General features: G+C 41.3%; 1 protein-coding gene across 1 annotated transcript in view; it reads left to right on the forward strand.

The window, feature by feature from the left end:
- Positions 1–13781, forward strand: part of LOC128858712 (glucose dehydrogenase [FAD, quinone]) — a 70109-nt gene extending 56328 nt beyond the window's left edge. The window contains exons 2-3 of the mRNA XM_054095191.1: positions 11806–12056; positions 12122–13781. Coding sequence (XP_053951166.1) covers positions 11806–12056; positions 12122–13497 — 1627 coding nt within the window. The 3' untranslated portion in view covers positions 13498–13781. The remainder of the gene's footprint in view (positions 1–11805; positions 12057–12121) is intronic.
- Positions 13782–21288: the final 7507 nt, after the last annotated feature.

A 21288-nucleotide genomic window follows, 5' to 3' on the forward strand; every position in this document is an offset into this window, starting at 1 on the left:
AACTAATATATAAAAATAAAATACAACAAAATCAAATGAAAAATAAAATGTGAAATGAAATAAAAGAATAATTGTAAACTTTTAATTAAATATGACAATAAAAAAACGAAAACCAAATATTTGATAGCCACTGAAAAACTTAAATCGTGTAAAATAAAACAAATACATAATACAATAAATTTAAAAAATACAAAAATATTGTACAATATGTGAAAATACAATATAATAAAAAATACAAAATATTGTATCACCAAATGAAATAAAAAATTAAACAAAATCAAGTAAAACAAGAGAAAAATAGGTAGGTAGGTCTGTCGGGGAGTGAGCAGCCAAAATAGGCATCCCTCACAGTATACACAGCCACAGTTGTAAACAACCAGAGAAAAAGGAAACGATTATCCATTTTCTCTGTGAATGATCTGCCCTGCGGAAGGAGAGAATGTCAACCCTGAGCACACCACTGTTCGAGAGTCTCGAGCAACTGTCTGGCTTAGACGTCAACAACCTAATAAGATTCTTAAACTCCACAGACTGGATATAGTCAGGCTGTAAATAACCATAAAACAAGTTGGAAGGGAGGATGTGGCAACAAAATGTTGCGGAAGCGCTAGTTGGATTCTGGATGAGTCACCAACTTCAACCAACCTGATAGGTAGGCAGAAAATAAATCACAGTAGCAGTTTATCTTCTACTCCTGGCTATTTCATTTTGTTTTAAGTGCGCGACTACACACGTTGACGTCATGGAAGAGTCTAGTAAAGGCAAAGATTGTCGGTTTCCACACACATGAGTCCTGAAGCTAAGAGATGGTAGTCATTCCATTCCCATTTTTCTTTCCCTATCCTTAGTATACTTTTTTCCTCTCTTTCTCCCCTGGGCTGGAGTAAGGTGTCATACGACCCGTGTCGAGGCTGGGGGCCCACAGTCCATCAAATAGCCCATTCGCAAACTGATTATACAGAATACCTGGCGAGCTTCTGTACTACCTGAGCGGTCGGCACTCGTCAGTGATTTTTCGAGATCAAACATCAAACTAGAGTAAGATTAAGCAAGGTGTACCGCAGGGTGGTGTCTTTTCTCCCTTGCTGTTCAACTTCTATATCTCGAAGCTGCCCCAACCACCAGTGGGAGTTTCCCTAATCTCATACGCTGACGACTGTACGATAATGGCGTCGGGCAATGACATCGATGGCCTGTGTTCCACAGTGAACAACTACCTCACCAACCTTTCTCGCTTTTTCATTGCGCGGGCATCTCCAACTTTCCCCCACCAAGTCCACGGCGACCCTCTTTACCACCTGGACAAAGGAGGTCAAGCTGTTCCTTAAGTTAGTTATTGCAGTCGACGACACACCAATTCCGACGGTAAGCAACCCCAAAATTTTGGGTGTAACCTTTGACAGCTTGCTCTCCTTCTATGCGCACACAACCGCAATTGCCACTACAGTCCAAAATCGCAACAAGGTCCTCAAAGCGCTTGCCAGCAGCACTTGGGGCAAAGACAAAAAACTGTTGCTTTCGACATTTAAGACAATTGGTCGGCCGGTTCTGAACAATGCTGCGCCTGACTGGTCGCTTGGAACTAGTAATACGCAGTGGATAAAGCTACAGACATGCCAAACTACTGCCATTCGGACAGCGACCCGTTCAACACCTTCACAACGAGGCACAAATGCTCCCTGTAGTGGAGCATAACGAACTGCTCAGCAAGCAGTTCCTGCTAGGATGATACCGTATGTTTCACCCCTACAGACACCTGCTTGAGCCTGAGCCGCCTCCCAGGCAGGTCAGGAGACACCTTTTAGACTACGCTAACGAAATCCGGGACACAACTGACCGCAATCTACTGGACCGGACAGTATTTCGACAATCAATAAACGACATCCACCGGGAGACCGTCACCACCTTCATGAACTCCCGTCCTGTGAATGCCGTAATCGGAGTCCAACCACCACCTATTGCAGACGAAGAGCTCCAGCTTCACCGTGAGACACGTGTAACACTGGCACAATTACGTTCTGGATACTGTAGCAGGTTAAACTCTTACATATCCAGAATTAACCCCGACATTCCAAACACATGTCCGGCATGTGAAGCTAGCCCGCACGACACTAACCACCTCTTCACATGCCCCCTAAAACCAACTCATCTAACACTCCTCTCCCTCTGGACCCAACCTGTCGAAACAGCATGTTTCCTAGGCCTACCCTAGATGAGCTAGACGAAGACGACCGGTGATATGCCCTACACTGACGGGGCTACCATTACTGTTAAAACAACAACAATAACAACAACCTTCTGTATTATCCAGCCTTACTTACACCACACAGATGCCTCTGTGCGAGTGGGCCTTCCCTTGCTCAACACTCGTGAGACCAAAATGGAATCTTCTAAAATAAAACTGAATAAAATCATTTTAAATTAAAGTATAAAATAAAATATAAATAAAATATATTAAAATGGAAGAATAAATTAATATAATATAAAATAATAATAATAAAATAAAATAAAATAAAATAAAACCACACGCTAGTAAAGAAAAACCTCATTAACAAATTTGAGGCACGACTGAAAGCTGTATTAAAAACTAGTCTGAACAGTGGAAATAAATGCAAAGCAATTAATACCTGGGCCATACCTCTCTTGACATACTCGTTTGGAGTAATAAAATGGTCTCAGACAGATATCCTTCGGGTTGAAACGCTGATATTCACCACTTTTACAAAGTTCCAAAGCCATTACCCTCAAAGCGCTGTGGAAAGAATATCGCTTCCTCGAAACGTTGGTGGGAGAGGAATCATTAATATAGCGCGTCTACACTTCTCGCAAACTTTAAAGCTACGTACATATTTTCTAAGCAGCGAGTCTGACCTATTTAAAGCTATAGCTATGGCAGATAACGGCTTTACCCCGCTAAGTCTGATGGAGCAGGATTTCCCAGTACCTGAGGGGGTTAAATCCCCAGCAGAAATGATCGCAGCATGGAAGGCAAAAACAATACACGGTGCCCATCCCCATGATCTCGAAATGGAATGGATAGACGCACAATCATCAAATTTATGGTTGAAAAAAGGAAAACTATTTTCTGAAACAGAAGGTTTCGCAATCGCTATCCAAGACCGAGTTATCCCAACAAGGAATTTCCGAAGGTCGATACATGGCGAGGCAATAGAAGATAGATGCCGACGGTGCGGCATTTACGGCGAAACAATCGACCATATAATTGCTGGATGTAGCGTACTTGCCCCCCGTGAATATGTCATGAGACATAACAATATAGCAAAGATCCTCCACCAACAACTTGCGATAAAACACGGTCTCTTACAAGCAGAAGTCTTGTATTTTAAATATGAACCAAAGGCAATATTGGAAAATGCAAATTTTAAACTGTACTGGGACAGATTTATTTCTACAGATCAAACCGCAGCTGCCAACAAACCCGACATCATCTTGTTCGACAAGATAAATAAAATAATCGAAGTAATCGATATAGCGGTGCCCCTTTAATCGCACCATCCAAAGCACATACTCCACCAAAGTATCGAAGTATGCAGCTTTGGCCATAGAACTGAAACGAATGTACAAAGCGAGGGAAGTGAACATAATTCCAATAATTATATCGTCCACTGGATTAGTGCCTAAGCATTTAATAAAAAACTTTTAGAAGTATGACTGCCAACACCTCTTAGAAGACATGCAGAAGTCGACCATACTGGGCACATGTGCAATAGTTCGTAGATTTTTAAATATCGCATGGGCGTAGAACTTGGACTACGCTCCACCAGAGCACAATCCCTTGAAAATTTTATCCGGGATGTGTAATCTCAAATAAAATAAAATAAAATAAAATAAAATAAAATAAAATAAAATAAAATAAAATAAAATAACACCAGAGATAACCGAGGCACGCAACCCACAGCCTGAAGATTTAGCGGAATTTACCAACGTACAACCTGAACTTAACTTGATCTATGAAAGTATTGAAAGCGATGGTCCAGAAACTAATGAAGAACGGGAGGTGAAAGATATTTTCCTTAATTATCTGGCGAATTATGAAGGTATGGATCCTTTGCTAAGACCAAGGATACCCCGATTAGGCGAATCGGAAAAATTAAACGAAGTGGTTAAAACACTTAACTCGAAAATTCTGCCAGCATATGTCGCCAATAGCACCAACTTGGAATATGTTAACACTCTCTTTTATGTTTCTGCTCTTACTACTGTACGATTACTGGGGAAGCACCCAAAGGTACAGACATTTAAAAATAAAACAACGCAAAAAACGCCAGTAGTCCCCAGGTGGCAAAGAAGACTCGAAACACGAATTGCCGGTCTAAGAGAATCTATAGGGAGGCTTACTTCATTTAAAAATGGGGCTAAATCTAAAAGGTTGTTAAGGCATGTATCTAGTATCATCGCGCCGCTTAAGCCTCAGACTGTGGGTCTTGACCAATTATCAGAGATAATTGATAGGAAAGTACAGCAACTCGCCGCTTACTCAAAGCGATTAAGAAGATACCTCAAAAGTAATCAGAGGCGGAAGGAAAGCCAGCTTTTCCACAAAAATCAAAAAAGCTTTTATAGAAATCTGCAACAAAACAGCAATGCAGAATCTCAGACATTATATCCACAACAACAAGAGTTAGAGCAGTTTTGGGAGAAAATATGGGCACAAGCAAAACTCTTCAATGCTGATGCGAATTGGTTAGCCAAAGAAAAAGAAAAAGCGGATAACGTTGCACCAATGCACTTCTACGACATAAAAGCAGAAGAAATAAAGAATAATATATGTACTTCAGCTAACTGGAAATCCCCTGGCCTAGACCAGCTACACAACATATGGCTTAAAAAGCTCTCAGTAATGCACGAAGCACTCGCAAGATGCTACAACGAGCTACTGAAAAATATAGCTGCTATCCCAGAATTTCTCACTGCCGGAGTAACTTATCTTCTTCCAAAGGACGCACCATCTGCTGATCCAGCAAAATACCGCCCAATTACTTGCTTGAGCACGACATACAAACTCTTGACGAAAATTATCGCTAACCGAATATATGAACACTGTGAAAGTAACAGCATTTTATGTGAAGAACAGAAAGGTGCAGGAAGCGCACAATGGGCTGTAAAGATCAGCTTATTATAGACACTGTTATCACAGGAGTAGCTCTGAGAAGAAGGCGGAATTTAAGCGTCGCATTTATTGACTACAAAAAAGCTTTTGATTCAATGCCGCATGATTACCTATTAGAGATATTAAGAATATACAAAATCGATGCTGCCACTGTTGCCCTCTTGGGCCGCTTAATGAGCAAGTGGAATACAAAACTGGTTCTAAATGGAACTGTTTCGAAACAGATTTCAATCAAACGTGGTATATTCCAAGGGGATGCCTTAAGCCCGTTATGGTTCTGCATTAGTCTCAATCCACTTAGCAGGCTTCTCACACTTAAACAAAATGGCTTTATACTCAAAACTGAAGTAAGAGAGCACACGTTCAACCATCTTCTGTTTGTTGACGACTTGAAACTGTACGCAAACAAAAAGCATAAGCTATATGAGCTGATAGATGCCACTAAAGCTTTTAGCGATGACGTGGGAATGGAATTTGGACCAGATAAGTGCAAAATAATACATTTGATTAGAGGTCAGCTTGATGAATCCGAAGAAAACTACGCAGTAGACCAAAATACGATTATAGACAACTTGCATAGCAGCGAATCTTATAAATATTTAGGATTTCTGCAACTTAAAGGAATCAACCACACGCTAGTAAAGCAAAACCTCATTAAAAAATTTGAGGCACGACTGAAAGCTATATTAAAAACTAGTCTGAACAGTGGAAATAAATGCAAGGCAATCAATACCTGGGCCATACCTCTTTTGACATACTCGTTTGGAGTAATAAAATGGTCTCAGACAGACATCCTTCGGATTGAAACGCTGATACGCACCACTTTCACAAAGTTCCAAAGCCATTACCCTCAAAGCGCTGTGGAAAGAATATCGCTTCCTCGAAACGTTGGTGGGAGAGGAATCATTAATATAGCGCGCCTACACTTTTCGCAAACTTTGAAGTTACGTACATATTTTCTAAGCAGCGAGTCCCATCTATTTAAAGCTATCGCTATGGCAGATAATGGCTTTACCCCGCTAAGTCTGATGGAGCAGAATATCCCAGTACCTGAGGGGGTTAAATCCCCAGCAGAAATGATCGCAGCATGGAAGGCAAAAACAATACACGGTGCCCATCCGCATGATCTCGAAATGGAATGGATAGACGCACAGTCATCCAATTTATGGTTGAAAAGAGGAAAACTATTTTCTGAAACAGAAGGTTTCGCAATCGCTATCCAAGACCGAGTTATTCCAACAAGGAATTTCCGAAGGTCGATACATGGCGAGGCAATAGAAGATAGATGCCGAAGGTGCGGCATTTACGGTGAAACAATCGACCATATAATTGCTGGATGTAGCGTACTTGCCCCCCGTGAATATGTCATGAGACATAACAATATAGCAAAGATCCTCCACCAACAACTCGCGATCAAACACGGTCTCTTACAAGCAGAAGTCTTGTATTTTAAATATGAACCAAAGGCAATAATCGAAAATGCAAATTTTAAACTGTACTGGGACAGATTTATATCCACAGATCAAACAGCAGCTGCCAACAAACCTGACATTATCTTGTTCGACAAGACAAATAAAACGATCGAAGTAATCGATATAGCGGTGCCCCTTAATCGCAACATCCAAAGCACATACTCCACCAAAGTATCGAAGTATGCAGCTCTGGCCATAGAACTTAAACGGATGTACAAAGCGAGGGAAGTGAATATAATACCAATAATTATATCTTCCACTGGATTAGTGCCTAAGCATTTAATAAAAAACTTGAAGAAGTATGACTGCCAACACCTCTTAGAAGACATGCAGAAGTCGACCATACTGGACACATGTGCAATAGTTCGTAGATTTTTAAATATTTAAGCAATAGCAATCGCATGGGCGTAGAACTTGGACTACGCTCCACCAGAGCACAATCCCTTGAAAATTTTATCCGGGATGTGTAATCTCCGGCAATAGCCGAGATGGATTAAGCTCAAATAAAATAAAATAAAACAAAATTAAATTAAATAATTTAAAATAAAAATAGTGCTATATAAAATGAAATAAAAATTTAAAACAAATCTAATAAAACAAAAGAAAACTTTATAAAATTAAATTAAACAAAATTAAAAGATAAAATAAAACGGTTTCAAATAAAAAAAGGGGAAAAAGACAACAAAAAGAATACAATAAAATACAAGCAAAGTAAAATCATTAAGAAAAAATAAATAAAGTAAAAAATCAGCCAATCAAGCTTATTTTAAACGAATACGAAAAACAAAAACATTTCATGTAAAAGCGAAACGGAAGAAAATTTTCAAAAGCTGTAAGTGATAACAAAAATTACGTTTAAACATGTGAGGAAACATGCAAACATTCACAATTAACTGCACGCAGCTGGCGAAACATTTCGAAATACTCAAATGACGTTGCGCTAATGAGTTCAAACTTGAGAAGAAATCATTTGAAAAATGAGAAAAAAACTACCTGTGCTGGCAATCACTCGCTTGTACTCACTTAAGCACAATTAATTTTGCTGCTTTTTCCTAAAGTATTATACGATTTAACCTTTTTGCTGCACGCAGCCATAATCAAATTGTCAGTGAATGCTTTGAGGCACCTTTTAATTTTCATTCGGTGGTAGCTTAAAATTTTTTCATTGAAATAATTTTTTGTTCACACTTTTCGGTGATTACAGTATCATTATTAGGTGTTAAACCAGTCGCTGGTTAAGTCAGTTAAGCAGACACGCTGGCACTTTAACTGTTGGGTATTTGACGATTAGTGTCTGACAGAAAATTGGCCTTGGCCTTAACTATCCAATGCCTTTATAGTCAAATACAGTTAACTGGCAAGGTCGTGTGGAAATTGAGCTATTACATCTGCATTAAATACATTTTAAATACGTAATTATTAGAATCATTAAGATGGGCAAGATGAAATTTTTGGGATAGAAAAAAAATCATTGAAAATTTTGTTCATAATTTTATTTGTGTACACTTCAAGGCAGCGTAATTTTAGGTAGTTTGTGGCTAATAACAATCAACTCCCAACCATAGTAGAAATCATCAAGTAAAAGGATGTAAAAATTATGGGCCAGTAAAAGCTCTGTTTATTGGTGGACGTGGGAAATAGTCGAATTGAGACGTGACTGTCTTCGCCTCAAACGGTATTACAGCAAATCCAGGCGAACCGCACAAGACATTGTGAACGCAGAGCAAAGAGCCGCTTGCGCAAGAAGCAAGAAAGAAAAATGGCAAGAACTCTGGGAAAATCTAAAAAGGGACTCCTAGGGACTTGGGTACAAGATTGTGATGAATAAATTGGGAGCCAGAATACCTACACCGGAATTAAGCTCGAGGGCGATGAATTATATCGTAAAAGAACTCCTGCCAAGTGGCGGCATCATTGATGGGCATTGATAAATAAATTGGGAGCCAGAATACCTACACCGGAATCAAGCTCGAGCGCGATGAATTATATCGTAAAAGAACTCCTGCCAAGTGGCGGCATCAGGGATAGGCATTGAGTGTCAAATAAATGTGACAAAAGAGCCTCCCCTAAGCGACCAGCGAGGTACTCCAGTCAGCTGCGAGTAAACTCCAAAACAGCAAGGCACCAGGACCGCATATGGCGTACTTGCAGAAGTCCTCAAGGAGATCCTAAAAGTGCAATCACAAGTCTTACAACGCTTGAGCGTGATTTTTCCCAGAAGCCTGGAAAAAGCAGCAGCTCGTGCTAATAAGCAAGATGAAAGGCAACCTGCGCAGGCAAGCTCCTCGAAATACTGCTCAAGTCTCGACTGGTCGCTGCCATAGATAATGCAGAAGCACTATCAACAAGATCGCGCGGCTTTAGACACGGAAAGTCTACAATAGGCGCAATCGAAACTGTCAGAAAGCAAACGTAGAAGCAGCGCAACAGGGCAGTATTCAATCCAGACGTTTAGTGCTCCTTGCCAACTTAGACGTAAGGAACGCTTTCAATAGCGTAAAATGAATGGGTGGACATATTAGCCGCCTTGGAGCTAAGGTTCAAAATGCCGGCATACCTACAGCGCATAACGAGGGGTTACTTTCGATACCGCCAACTAGTCTATCAAATCCTAGAGGGTTCTCGTTGTATATGTATACGTCACATCCGGAGCGGCACAAGGATCAATACTTGGGGTACGACGAAACATTCAATATAGAAATGCTCAATAGTCCCTGTCTTTCAGACGATATCGCCACAGTCATCATAACGCACGAAACCTTGAAGAAGCTCGTAGAAAACTTAACGAAGTCGTCATACGGACACAAACGTGGCTAGATTCACGTGGCCTCAAATTAGCCACAGAGAAAATGGAGCTAATACTTCTAACCAAGAAGCTCAAATACACCAACCACAAAAAAAGTCTAAAGTACCTAGGCTTAAGACTGGACTTAAGACTAACCTTCGGGGCCAAATAAAACACGCAGCAAAGAAAGCCGCTAAGATAGCATCCCTACTCAGTAGACTAATGTCAAATATAGGGGGTCCCACGCAAAGGGAAACGGGAAATAATGATGGCTACCATGCTCTCCATTCTCTTATACGGAGCTGAACTGTTAGCATTCGGTATAACGAACGGCAGCTCTGAGAATTGTGTGCGCCTACCGCTCAGTATCAGGGCCAGCTGTTCAAGTAATAAGCGGTTCCACACTGGTACACTTACTACAATAACTTTTAGAGAAAGAAGTTATGGGAGTTAAGGGGTTAGGGGTAGTCAGAATTTTCAAAAAATCGATTTTGTTTTTTTGCATTTTCTTATAGTATAATGTTTTAAAAATATTGTGTAAAAATTTGAAGTGAATCCGACAAATACTTTTCAAGTTATTCAACAATTAACAAAGGGCGCTCGGCCGCTCCGGAGCCGATAGCAAAACTTTAAATGCGTTTTTCTCAAAACTATGTTTTTCAAACTGGTGAACACTGTAACTTAAAAACCGCTACGTAGATTTCAATAAAATTTATACAGCTTTTGAAAAACATAAAAAACTTGTGCCTGATCGAAGGATTTTTTTTTTTTTCAAAAATTTCGATTTTTTTTAACAATTAACTGTTGGTTTTTTCCCGAAAATCTGAAAAATATTTCCTGAGGCCGCCATTTTGTTCATTTTGAAAAAAAAAAGCTTCGATCCGGCTCGAGATTATCTATCAATAAAAATAATTTTTCTCATCCGATTGGTTTTAGATGAATCTGCAAGGACTTGTGATGTTCACCGCAAGGGACTTCTGGAGAAACGGGCTTCACACAAACAGCGATAACTTTTGCAATTATTAATTTTTTTTTTTTGAAATTTTGGTGAAGTCAAGTTAAAACATGATGTTTTTATGCTATGTTTTTATTTTTGTTAAATAAATTAATTAAGTAGCAAAAAAAAATTCGTGAAAATCATCATTTTTTCGGGCCTCTGACTACCCCTAACCCCTTAGGGAAAGGGGGAATGGAAGAAAGTGTTAGAAAACCTGCAGCGCTCGAAATAAAGGTTGAATCGTTAAGGCTCTGGCAAGACCGCTGAATGCAACCCGCGGCAGATGGACGACTATGCATGCGTTGGGGACAAGCACGTCGAACGCTGGAGAATGCAGACGGTCACATAACCTATGAAAATGTACTCGACAAGATGCTAAGCATCGAGTAAACGTGGAAAATCATAAGCGGTTTCGCGGAAAGAACTCTCCGGATGAAAAGGAGGAGTCTGCACACAGGCATAGACCTTGTAATGAATCAGACGACGCCATTTGAGTAGACGTTTGAACGAAGTCTGTCCACAACTTTTGTTCATCACAGATCTATTGCATTAAAAGAAATATTTGCTTATTGTTTTCCCTGAAGTTTTTCGACGCTATCTTTTATCATAAGCTAACCTGGGGAAAACTTAACCGAAAGTTACAATAAATACTATTTAGAGAATTTAATTTAATTAAAACTTCTAATGCCAAAAATATTCGGCAAGTGTGTAAATGCTTGCTCCAAAAACCTTTAATTCATATACGCAATGGAAAGATTATTTTTATTTTCTTCTTATACAAAACAACACTGAACATAAGGATGAAGAATCGGCCGGGTCGATTTGTGGGGAGGCAAAAAAATCGCCCATTGTTCTGTGAAAATCATATTCTAGGGATCAAAATAAGAAACTTTGACGAAGGAACCATACCTCTAAAACGAATTCTGATGTCCCCCAATTTGGGTCGAACTTTTTAGTTTCTTTTCTCATGTAAAGGCAAAAAATGGTGATATTTTGAAATGATTGTATGGGGAACCCCCCAGGGAAGCTCCAGGGGGTGTGCCACTGGCATGGGTGGATCGGCCGTCCAAAGTTAGTGGGGGTCGGTCATACATTTGGACTCGATTGGATCACTCTAAATGGGTCAAAGTGGGATTTTTCGTTCGACCCAAATTGGGGGACATCAGAACTCGTTTTAGAGGTATGGTTCCTTCGGCAAAGTTTCTTATTTTTATCCCTAGAATACGATTTTTACAGAGCAATGAGCGATTTTTAAATTTACCCGCCCTAATGGAGAAGCTTATCAGTATTAGCCGGCAGGGAAAATAAAGGCAGAGAGCCTAATGTCTTTTTAATAATTAAAATTTCTAGCAATATTCTCAGTTCCTCAACTTTCTATTACACCAGCTTATAATCCTTCATTTAACTTTTTGACTTTCAGCACCCAACCCCAGGACACTGCCTGTCAGGCGATGAAAGATCGGCGATGTTGTTGGACTCGCGGCAAAGTGATTGGCGGCAGTTCAGTGCTTAATACTATGCTCTATATACGCGGAAACCGTCGCGACTTCGACCAGTGGGCATCTTTCGGCAATCCTGGTTGGGGTTATGAAGACATATTGCCCTACTTTCGCAAATCGGAAGACCAACGCAATCCATATTTGGCACGTAATAAACGCTACCACGGCACAGGTAAGTTTGGCAACTTGAAATTACAGCTAAAAACATACAAATTTACTACTATTCTTTCCCTCCAGGGGGGCTCTGGACGGTGCAGGACTCACCCTATAATACGCCGCTTGGTCCGGCCTTTCTGCAAGCTGGCGAGGAGATGGGCTATGACATTGTTGATGTAAATGGTGAACAGCAGACCGGCTTCGCTTTCTATCAGTTCAATATGCGTCGCGGTTCGCGCGCCTCCACCTCAAAGAGTTTCTTGCGGCCAGCGCGTCTGCGTAAAAACTTAGATGTGGCGCTTTTCGCACATGTTACCAAGGTACTGACGCATCCGGAAACGAAACGCGCCATCGGTGTGCAGTTCATACGCGACGGTCGTCTGCAGACTGTTTATGCTACACGCGAAATCATACTCTCCGCCGGCGCGCTCAGCTCACCGCATTTGATGATGCTCTCGGGCATCGGATCGGTCGACGAGCTCCAACGTGTAGGCATACCGTTAGTGCAGCATCTGCCTGGTGTGGGACAAAATCTACAGGATCACATTGCAGTGGGTGGCATTGCATTTCTCATCGATTACCCGATTTCGATTGTGATGAAGCGTATGGTAAATATTAATACGGCTTTGCGTTACGCCATCACCGAAGATGGACCGCTCACGTCCAGTGTCGGCTTGGAGGCGGTTGCTTTCATCAATACAAAATATGCCAATGCCAGCGACGATTGGCCCGATATGAGCTTTATGATGACCTCGGCGTCGGTCATGTCTGACGGTGGTTCTCAGGTGAAAAGTGCGCACGGTTTAGCCGACGAATTCTACAATGAAGTCTTTAGTGAAGTGAATGATCGTGATGTCTTCGGCATCTTTCCCATGATGCTACGTCCCAAGAGTCGCGGCTTTATTAAACTAGCCTCCAAAAACCCGCTACGCTATCCACTGCTCTATCACAACTACCTCACACATCCGGACGATGTCAATGTACTGCGCGAAGGTGTTAAAACCGCCGTCGCCATGGGCGAGACTCAGGCGTTAAAGCGCTTCGGCGCGCGATTTTGGAGCAAACCATTACCGAACTGCAAACACTTGCCACACTTTACCGACGAGTATTGGAATTGCGCAATACGTCAGTACACCATGACCATCTATCACATGTCAGGCACTGCGAAAATGGGTCCACCCAGCGATCCTTGGGCAGTGGTCGATCCACAATTGCGAGTTTACGGCGTGCCTGGACTGCGTGTAATTGATGCGAGTATTATGCCCACCATTACTAATGGCAACATCCATGCGCCAGTGGTAATGATAGCCGAGAAGGGCGCCGACATGATAAAGGAGCTATGGCTCAGTAGCACGCAGTGGCGTAGCAAGCGACAGGCGCCTGATTTGCAGCCCATTTGCAACATAACCGAAGCAATGGGGAGCACAAGAAAAAGGACGAGCGTGGCGGGTGCCTAGCGAAAATCAACGAACGGAAGTGAAGACACATCCATCCTTGGGCAGAGTAATAGAATAGAAAAATAGTTCGAGATTCATTTGAAGAAAATAAACTTTTGAACAGGCACTAAGGCAATTGAGCAGTACTTGGTGTAGGGGTAGGAAAAGTGTGTTCTTTCGAATAAGTTTGATAGCAATTTCTTCAATGGTCGAACTATAAATTCTGCTTAAATCTAGCACTTGACCGCTGATGCTTAGAAGCAGCATTAAGTCATTAGTCAGTTCATTACTTAGTAGTTAAAGAAACTTGATTAAAAAAATTCTAAAAAATTGTTTTAGACAAAATATATATTTATTATATTTAAATAGTAAGAAATTTTTATTTTAAAAATATATTTTAATTATTTTAAGTACCGAACTTTCGAAGTATGATTTTTATTTCAAATAATTTATCTTAATTTTTGTTAAATAATTTAAGTAGCTTCGACTAAACAAAGATTAATTCGTAAGTCATTTTAGCATTGTACATATCGAGTCACATTTTTCGAGTTCTTTAAGTGAAAACTGTTTTATTTAATGCCTAATAAGTAGATAAATACATCGCAGGTAAACATTTCGTATTTCGTTTTACTTGAAAGAATCCTTCGGAGGGTGTTTTTTCAAACAAAAAATATTTTTTTTTTGCCATTCAAGTCAAGCTGAATTTTTCACGATTGCAGGCGAAGGTACCATTAGGGCTTTTTAAAAAAATAAAAAATAATTAATTGGCGCATACTCGTACACTTCTGTGTGCTCTCTTCCTCCTCTATCCGACGCGTGTCTTGATGTTGCTCCACAAATGGCGGGACCTACAGTTTTAAGTCGCATCCGAAAGGCAGATATTTTTTATGAGGAGCTTTTCTATAGCAGAAATACATTGGAACCCGACTAGAATTACAGTGAGGCATGCCGAAGAATCAGCTAGGCCTGAATTAGGCAGGCCTTACTGAGGCACGCCTCACTATTACCTTACCAGGCCCACGTTAGGCAAGGCAAAGATTGGCATGCCAGAAGAATACCAAATTTGGTTGTGGTCACGAAAATCTTTGGCAGAGTCTCACTTAGGCATAAATTGGAATCCCTAACTGATTTGTAGAAGGGCATCCGGAGTATTACCGAAGTGCGGTTTTTGGAACCTGTGCCTAATGAGGCAGATGTGTGGCGATATGCGGTCTGCCTTATATCCGCCTAATCACCGCCTTACCAAAATTTCTAGTCGGGAAGGTTTGCCATTGTCTACCGAGGGCCGAGCGGTATTAGAAAAAAAAAGTTTTCTATTGTTTTGCGGGAGTTTTACACGGAGTTCGAACCTACGCACTCCCGAATGGTGGTCACGCACCAACGCAATCGACTACGGCGACCGCCAAGGCCTTTTTGAGTACGTAATTTAGATGAGCTTCTAACGAATTCTATCCTTTTCCTCGCCTTAAAGAACAGCTAAGAGTCCGGAAATTGGACTACGATTGTCGGTTCTGCGTTATCGGAACGACCGACCCAGTTTTTTATACGGCCATTGACTGTCACTTCAGCAGCATACCCCAAAAATTGTGAGGAATGGTTTTTGCTGTCACAAAAACAACAACGTCGATAGAGAGGTGATAGCTGCCTTGACAGTAAGCTAACGTGGAAGCCCAACATTGAGGAAAGAGTGAGGAAGGCAACAATCGCCTTGTACGGATGCAAGGGCGCAATTGGCAAAAGATGGGGGCTCTCGCCTAGAGTTGTATTTTGGCTCTATAATACCATAATAAAGCCAATCTTGTTATATGGAGTCATAGTCTGGTGGAACTCACTGGAGAGGACGCCATCAGTTAAAAAGCTAGAGAGAGTCCAGAGGTCTGCACTCATTGGAATCAGTGCGGCGCTTCGAACTACTCCTACTCTGGGGCTTAATGTAATGTTAAATGTGGTACCTATAGACATCGCAGGCAGAATTGCCGCTGCTCGTACCGCAATCAGACTGAGGGGCTTGGGCTATAAGCTCAACCTCACACATGGGCACTCAACCATCCTCAGAAACTTTGAGTTCATCCCCTCGTCGACGGATCAGTGTGTGCCCTCGATAAGTCCAAGCGGATCTTTCCCCACCCATATTCCACCAAGGGAGGAGTGGACCGGGGGCAACACTTGGGGACAGGGCCTCGTCAAACTGTTCACGGATGGCTCGAAGCTGGACGATAGGGTTGGAGGAGGAGTATTCTGCAAAGAGCTCCCCATCAAACTCAAATTCAGGCTACCGGATCACTGCAGTGTGTTCCAAGCAGAGGTGGCCGCAATTAAAGAAGCAGCTGACTGGCTACTCACTTGCGTAATAACTGTTAAGAAGGTAAATATTTACTCCGACAGCCAAGCGGCTATTAGGGCCATAGGCTCTATTATGGTGCATTCGAAGCTGGTCAGGGAATGCCTGGCCTCCCTCTCGATTGCATCAGAATTCTTCGACATAAAGATAATTTGGGTACCTGGTCACAGTGACATTGCAGGAAATTCTGAAGCCGACGAGCTGGCCAGACAAGGGACCTGTGAGGTAATGTGCCCGCGAAAGGAGAGGATCGGGATCCCCTTGACAACCTGCGCTCTACTGGAAGGATAGGCTCTGCACCAACTCAGCAAGTACACGAACGTGTAAGGTCGCGAAGTCCTTCTGGCCACGTTTGGATAGGAGGCGTTCGAGGGATATCCTGGGGATGACAAAATGTCATCTCTCAAATTTCGTGGGCATCCTCACGGGGCCCTGTCCGCGGGATATACATGCCGTGAGACTCGGAATTACTTCGAGTCCTTCTTGCGTCAGCTGTATGGAGGATGAGGTGGAACCATCTCAGCACCTGCTCCATAGCTGCCCAGCTTTCGCGGGACTAAGATTGAAACATCTTGGTTCTCACTTCTTTTCTGCGCCTGCTGATATAGCAGGTGTTGATAACAAAAATCTGATGAACTTCATCAGCAGCATAAAGAGGTTAACACAACCGCAGACTAGTCACCGTTCGTAGTCTACAAGCACTCATATTCCCCATCCCTTCCCTTTCTCCCCTTATTTTTCCTTCACCCTCTTACAATGGTATCACAAAGGATCAACCAAACTTTTTTCGTCCAAGTGGGCTCTACTCTCTGGGCAATCATCACTACTTAACCTAGAAGCGTTTTTGAAGCAAAATTTTTATTTTATTGAAGGTAAAAAATGTGGTCGTCTAAATGTATTGATTTTTAAGGAAATTTTACAGAAAAATATACGTAATTTGACGAAATAATAGTTACTTCTTTATTGCCACGGTACTTTTACGTTGCCAAGTTGGAGCTTCTGTTTAAAAAGTCTTTTGTTTTGCCAGCTAAGCGATTCCGTGTCATGAGGTTCAAGACACAGTTCGATGGCGTCTCATTGACAATTGAGCGCATCCGTGTCCAGTATTTTTAACATTGGTTCGCTGCTAAACGTATTTGAAAATATGTAACTATGGAATATATGGGAATCCTACTATGAAACTTGCATATTAATGAAAAATAAGAAAAAAAAATCTGTGCGCGGCTGTTTTTCAAAAATAACAAAAGGGATTTTTTCAAGCCTATTTAATCCTAAATAATTTCAATAAAACTATTTATAAAAATTTAAAAAATAATCGCAGATATTTCATGTTAAAAAACTCCATACCAAAATTTTCAACATTGAATAAATTGCAAAGTTATATTTTCTTTTCAATTTACTTCTTATTATACTCGCGTGTTTGTGAAAAGATTCGTAGTCTTCCGAATGCTATTCGTATCCAAAAAGCCTTACTAAAAGATCACTCAAACGGCATTAGTACCCTGAAAAAGCCAGATGGAAGCTACACAAGGAATCCAGAAGAAACCAGCCAACTTCTGCTGGACACTCACTTCCCTGGATCACTTGTGCTAGACGAGCTCTCTGTGCCGGCAGGAACTACTACATCTGCGAGTGCTGAGAACTTTAAACTAGCAAACAAGCTATTCCATGAAAAGCGGGTACAATGGGCGATATCAACATTCAGCCCATACAAATCTCCTGGCCCTGATGGGATATTCCCCTGACTTTTACAGCAGGGTGCACACCATATTTTATCCCTAATTTGACCAGACTATACAAAGCATGCTTACTGTTAGGATATTTACCTACAAAATGGGCTGCGGTTAAGGTTGTATTTATGCCAAAGGTAGGGGGGAAACCCCGAACAATTGCCTAAATCCCACAGACCAATTAGTCTCAGCTCATTTTTCCTTAAAACAATGGAAAAGCTAGTTGATCAGTATATTAGGGGAAAACAATCTAGCTAACTTCCCACTGCATCGACTTCAATTTGCCTATCCACAGCGAAAATCCACTGAGACTGCAATACACAGCCTGGTAACACTTATTGAAAAGGCTATTGAGTCCAAACAGATAGCTCTATGTGCATTTATTGACATATCAGGAGCTTTTGATAACACTTCCTATGAGGTAATCTATAATGCCCTATATATCTAAAGGAGGTACCTGAACCCATCACTAGATGGATAATATTCATGCTGAAATCTAGAACGATCAGCACCGAACTAGGAGGAACAATCAAATCTATTAAAGCCACAAGAGGTTGCCCTCAATGAGGCGTACTCTCTCCTCTTTTGTGGACTCCAGTCATAGATGAACTTCTCCACAAACTGAATAACCTAGGATTTCACACTCAGGGCTAGGCTACGCTGATGACCTAGTAGTTTATGTATTAGGCTGGCATGAGGAAACCATTCCGGACCGCATGCAGCATGCCCTTACACTAATAAACAAATGGTGCACGGAAAAAGGGCTCTCCATTAACCCATCCAAAACAGCACTTGAACCGAAGACTAGGAGAAGGAACATAAATCCCAACTAGGAGAAGGAACATAAATCTCAAATGTCCGACCCTTAATGGAACAACACTTCAACTCTCGACAGAAGCGAACTATCTTGGCGTCAGTCTTAACAAAACGCTTACGTGGAATTCCCATATTGAGAGAGTTACTTCAAAAGCCACAAGGGCATTCTTTGCCTGCACAAGGCTTTTTGGTAAGACATGGGGACTAAACCCTAGAATGACCTTCTGGACATTCACCACAGTTGTGAAACCCATAGGCACTTATGCATCCTTAGCATGGTGGCCCATTGTCAAGCAAAGAAAGGCAGCAAATGAATTAAGCAAACTGCATCGCCTGATATGTGTTGGTATTACAGGGGCTATGAAAACATGTCCCACGGATGCATTGGATGTGCTCCTGAGCATACCACCGCTTCCAATTCTAATTAAAAGGGAAGCTCGCTCGAGTGCCTTACGATTAAAAGGTATATCTGAACTTAAAAGTGGGGATATGAGAGGACATTTAAAGATCTTAGAAGGCTTCCTACATAGTCCCATTCTTCATAGGGATGATATACGATCACCCAAACCAATACTCCTCAGGAACTTCCAAGTTATAATTAATTATAACTCTATCACTTTCAAACCTGGCTCCCAGCTATGGTTTACTGATGGGTCCAAATTGGAATATGGTAGAACAGGGGCAGGAACCAATGGGCCCAAATTCAAAAAATCGATTCCGATGGGATCCTACCCAACAATATTCCAGGCAGAAATACATGCCATCGAAATATGTGTGAGAGAATACCTTAGCAGGAAAATGAGAGGTACTCACATTTACATACTTTCAGATAGCCAAGCGACGCTAAAAGTCCTTCTATCAACAACTATCACCTCTAAATTGGTAAATGATTGCCTAAACCTTCTCAACACGTTAGGAAACCTCAACATAGTAACACTAGGCTGGATTCCGGGACATGAAATAGCTGATGACCTTGCAAAACAAGGAGCAAAAATGCAACTTACTGGTCCTGAGCCTTTCTGTGGACTCACAAAAGGCCACATTAATGAATTCCTTAGGAAATGGGAAGAAAGAAAATTTGCTGCACACTGGCTAAACTGTGCCGGTCAGCGTCAAGCCAAACTATTCCTAAGTCCCAACAAAGGAATATCTGACAAGCTTCTCTCACTAAGCAGAGTAGATCTGCGTCTTTTAACAGGATATCTTACAGGTCACGGCAGCCTGAGGTATCATTTAATTAATATTCGCTTTTGCGAAATGGACATAGAAAGCTCAGAATGTCCTGCGTTGGGCAGACAGAGACTTCATCACCTTGGTGGTATCGTAACATCTCCATTTAATCTTTGGAACAACAAACCCAAAATTGTGCTAAAATTTTTAAAAAGCCTAAAACTCTAGGGTTACAAAAATAGGCCTTTCACAATAGATCAGCTCTGGTCGCAGTGCGTAATGACCTTCTGATAATAATAATAATAATAATAATAATAATACTCGCTATACTACTACAAATAAAGTTCATACTAAAGCAAAAACAACATATTTTAAAGTTTGAAGCTTTATTCAACATTAAAAAAAAAACTCATAAAATTTTCAACAAAACAAATTAAAATTAATTAAAATATGAAAAATTCAAAAATTTGATTTGCACAATTATTAGCTTAGACTAGGCTTACTATTAATATTGCATTAAATTTGATTCCTTACTTATCACTGCTAAGTCGCGTTTATTGAAATTTTGTCTGCACAACGCAAGGCACCTTTGACTACAAAATTTTGTTTTTAATGTTTTAAAACCATTTAATATTTAATAACAATCTTCAATATTCAGTTCACCCTGTAGCTGGTATGAATTTACATGCTCCTCCAACACTCTGTCTTCTTGTAGTCAAGGCAAACCCCATAATGGTGAATGACAAATGTGGCGCGCTATGGTGAAATAGTAATTCAACACACTTTTATGAGAGATAAAAAAGTAACCAAAAAAAGGTGGATTTTGAGGAGTGCGTCTTTGCTAAAAATGTTGGAGCAAATGAGGTATTAAAGAAATGGATGCAAATATGAAAATGATTGAAGGTAGGTGGGCTCGTCAAGAGAGTGAAGTAGATTAAGATTTAATGGAAATAAGTTGCATAAGTTGTGACAAAGAACGAACTCTGCCTTATGAACTTTCGAAAACGATGTACAACGGCATTTTTGCAACATAATGTTTACCTGGGTGTTTATGACGGTGAGTGCCGTGGTGGAGCTGTGCACTCTTCGGAAACCATGCTGGTGTGAGGCTGGAATCAGGTGTTCTGTAAGGAGTGGGAGTAGATGGGCTTCAAGAGTCTTCACTACTGGGGAAAGGAGAGTTATCGGACGATAGGACTCCCCTTGGTTGGCGGGTTTCCCTGGCTGCAGTAGTGGGAGCACTCTCCCTAATTTCCACATATCAGGAATGATGAGAGTGGCCATATAGGTACAGGTTGAAGCCCTTGGTGAGAAATTCTACTCCCAGTGGACCCAGCTTTTTCAGCATCAGCATGTCAGGGCCAATGGCTTCAGATGGTTTCATATGTTTGATGGCCCCCTGAACCTCGTCGCTGGAGAAAGCAAGCGGTGCACTGTTGTATGTCAGTTTGTGCAACCGTCTGGTGGCACAATGTTTGGATCTGTCGACCGGAGGATGCAGTATAAATTGTCGGCTAAAGTAGCTCGCGCATCTCTTCGAATCCGACGAAGTACGACCGTTAAAGGTGATATCCACCTTGTCGTTGTGCTTCGTCGAGTTCGACAGGGACCTTACGGTGGACCAGAGCTTGCTCACACCAGAGGTGAAGTTGCAGGACTTCAGATGCTCTACCCATGTCGGGTTACCAGTTGCCGGATCTCCGAATTGAGATCCTTTATTCGAGGATTCCCGGGATCAGCCTGGCGTAGGCGATC

This window comes from Anastrepha ludens, chromosome 3, assembly GCF_028408465.1.
Source record: "Anastrepha ludens isolate Willacy chromosome 3, idAnaLude1.1, whole genome shotgun sequence".
In the NCBI taxonomy this organism is placed as follows: domain Eukaryota; kingdom Metazoa; phylum Arthropoda; class Insecta; order Diptera; family Tephritidae; genus Anastrepha; species Anastrepha ludens.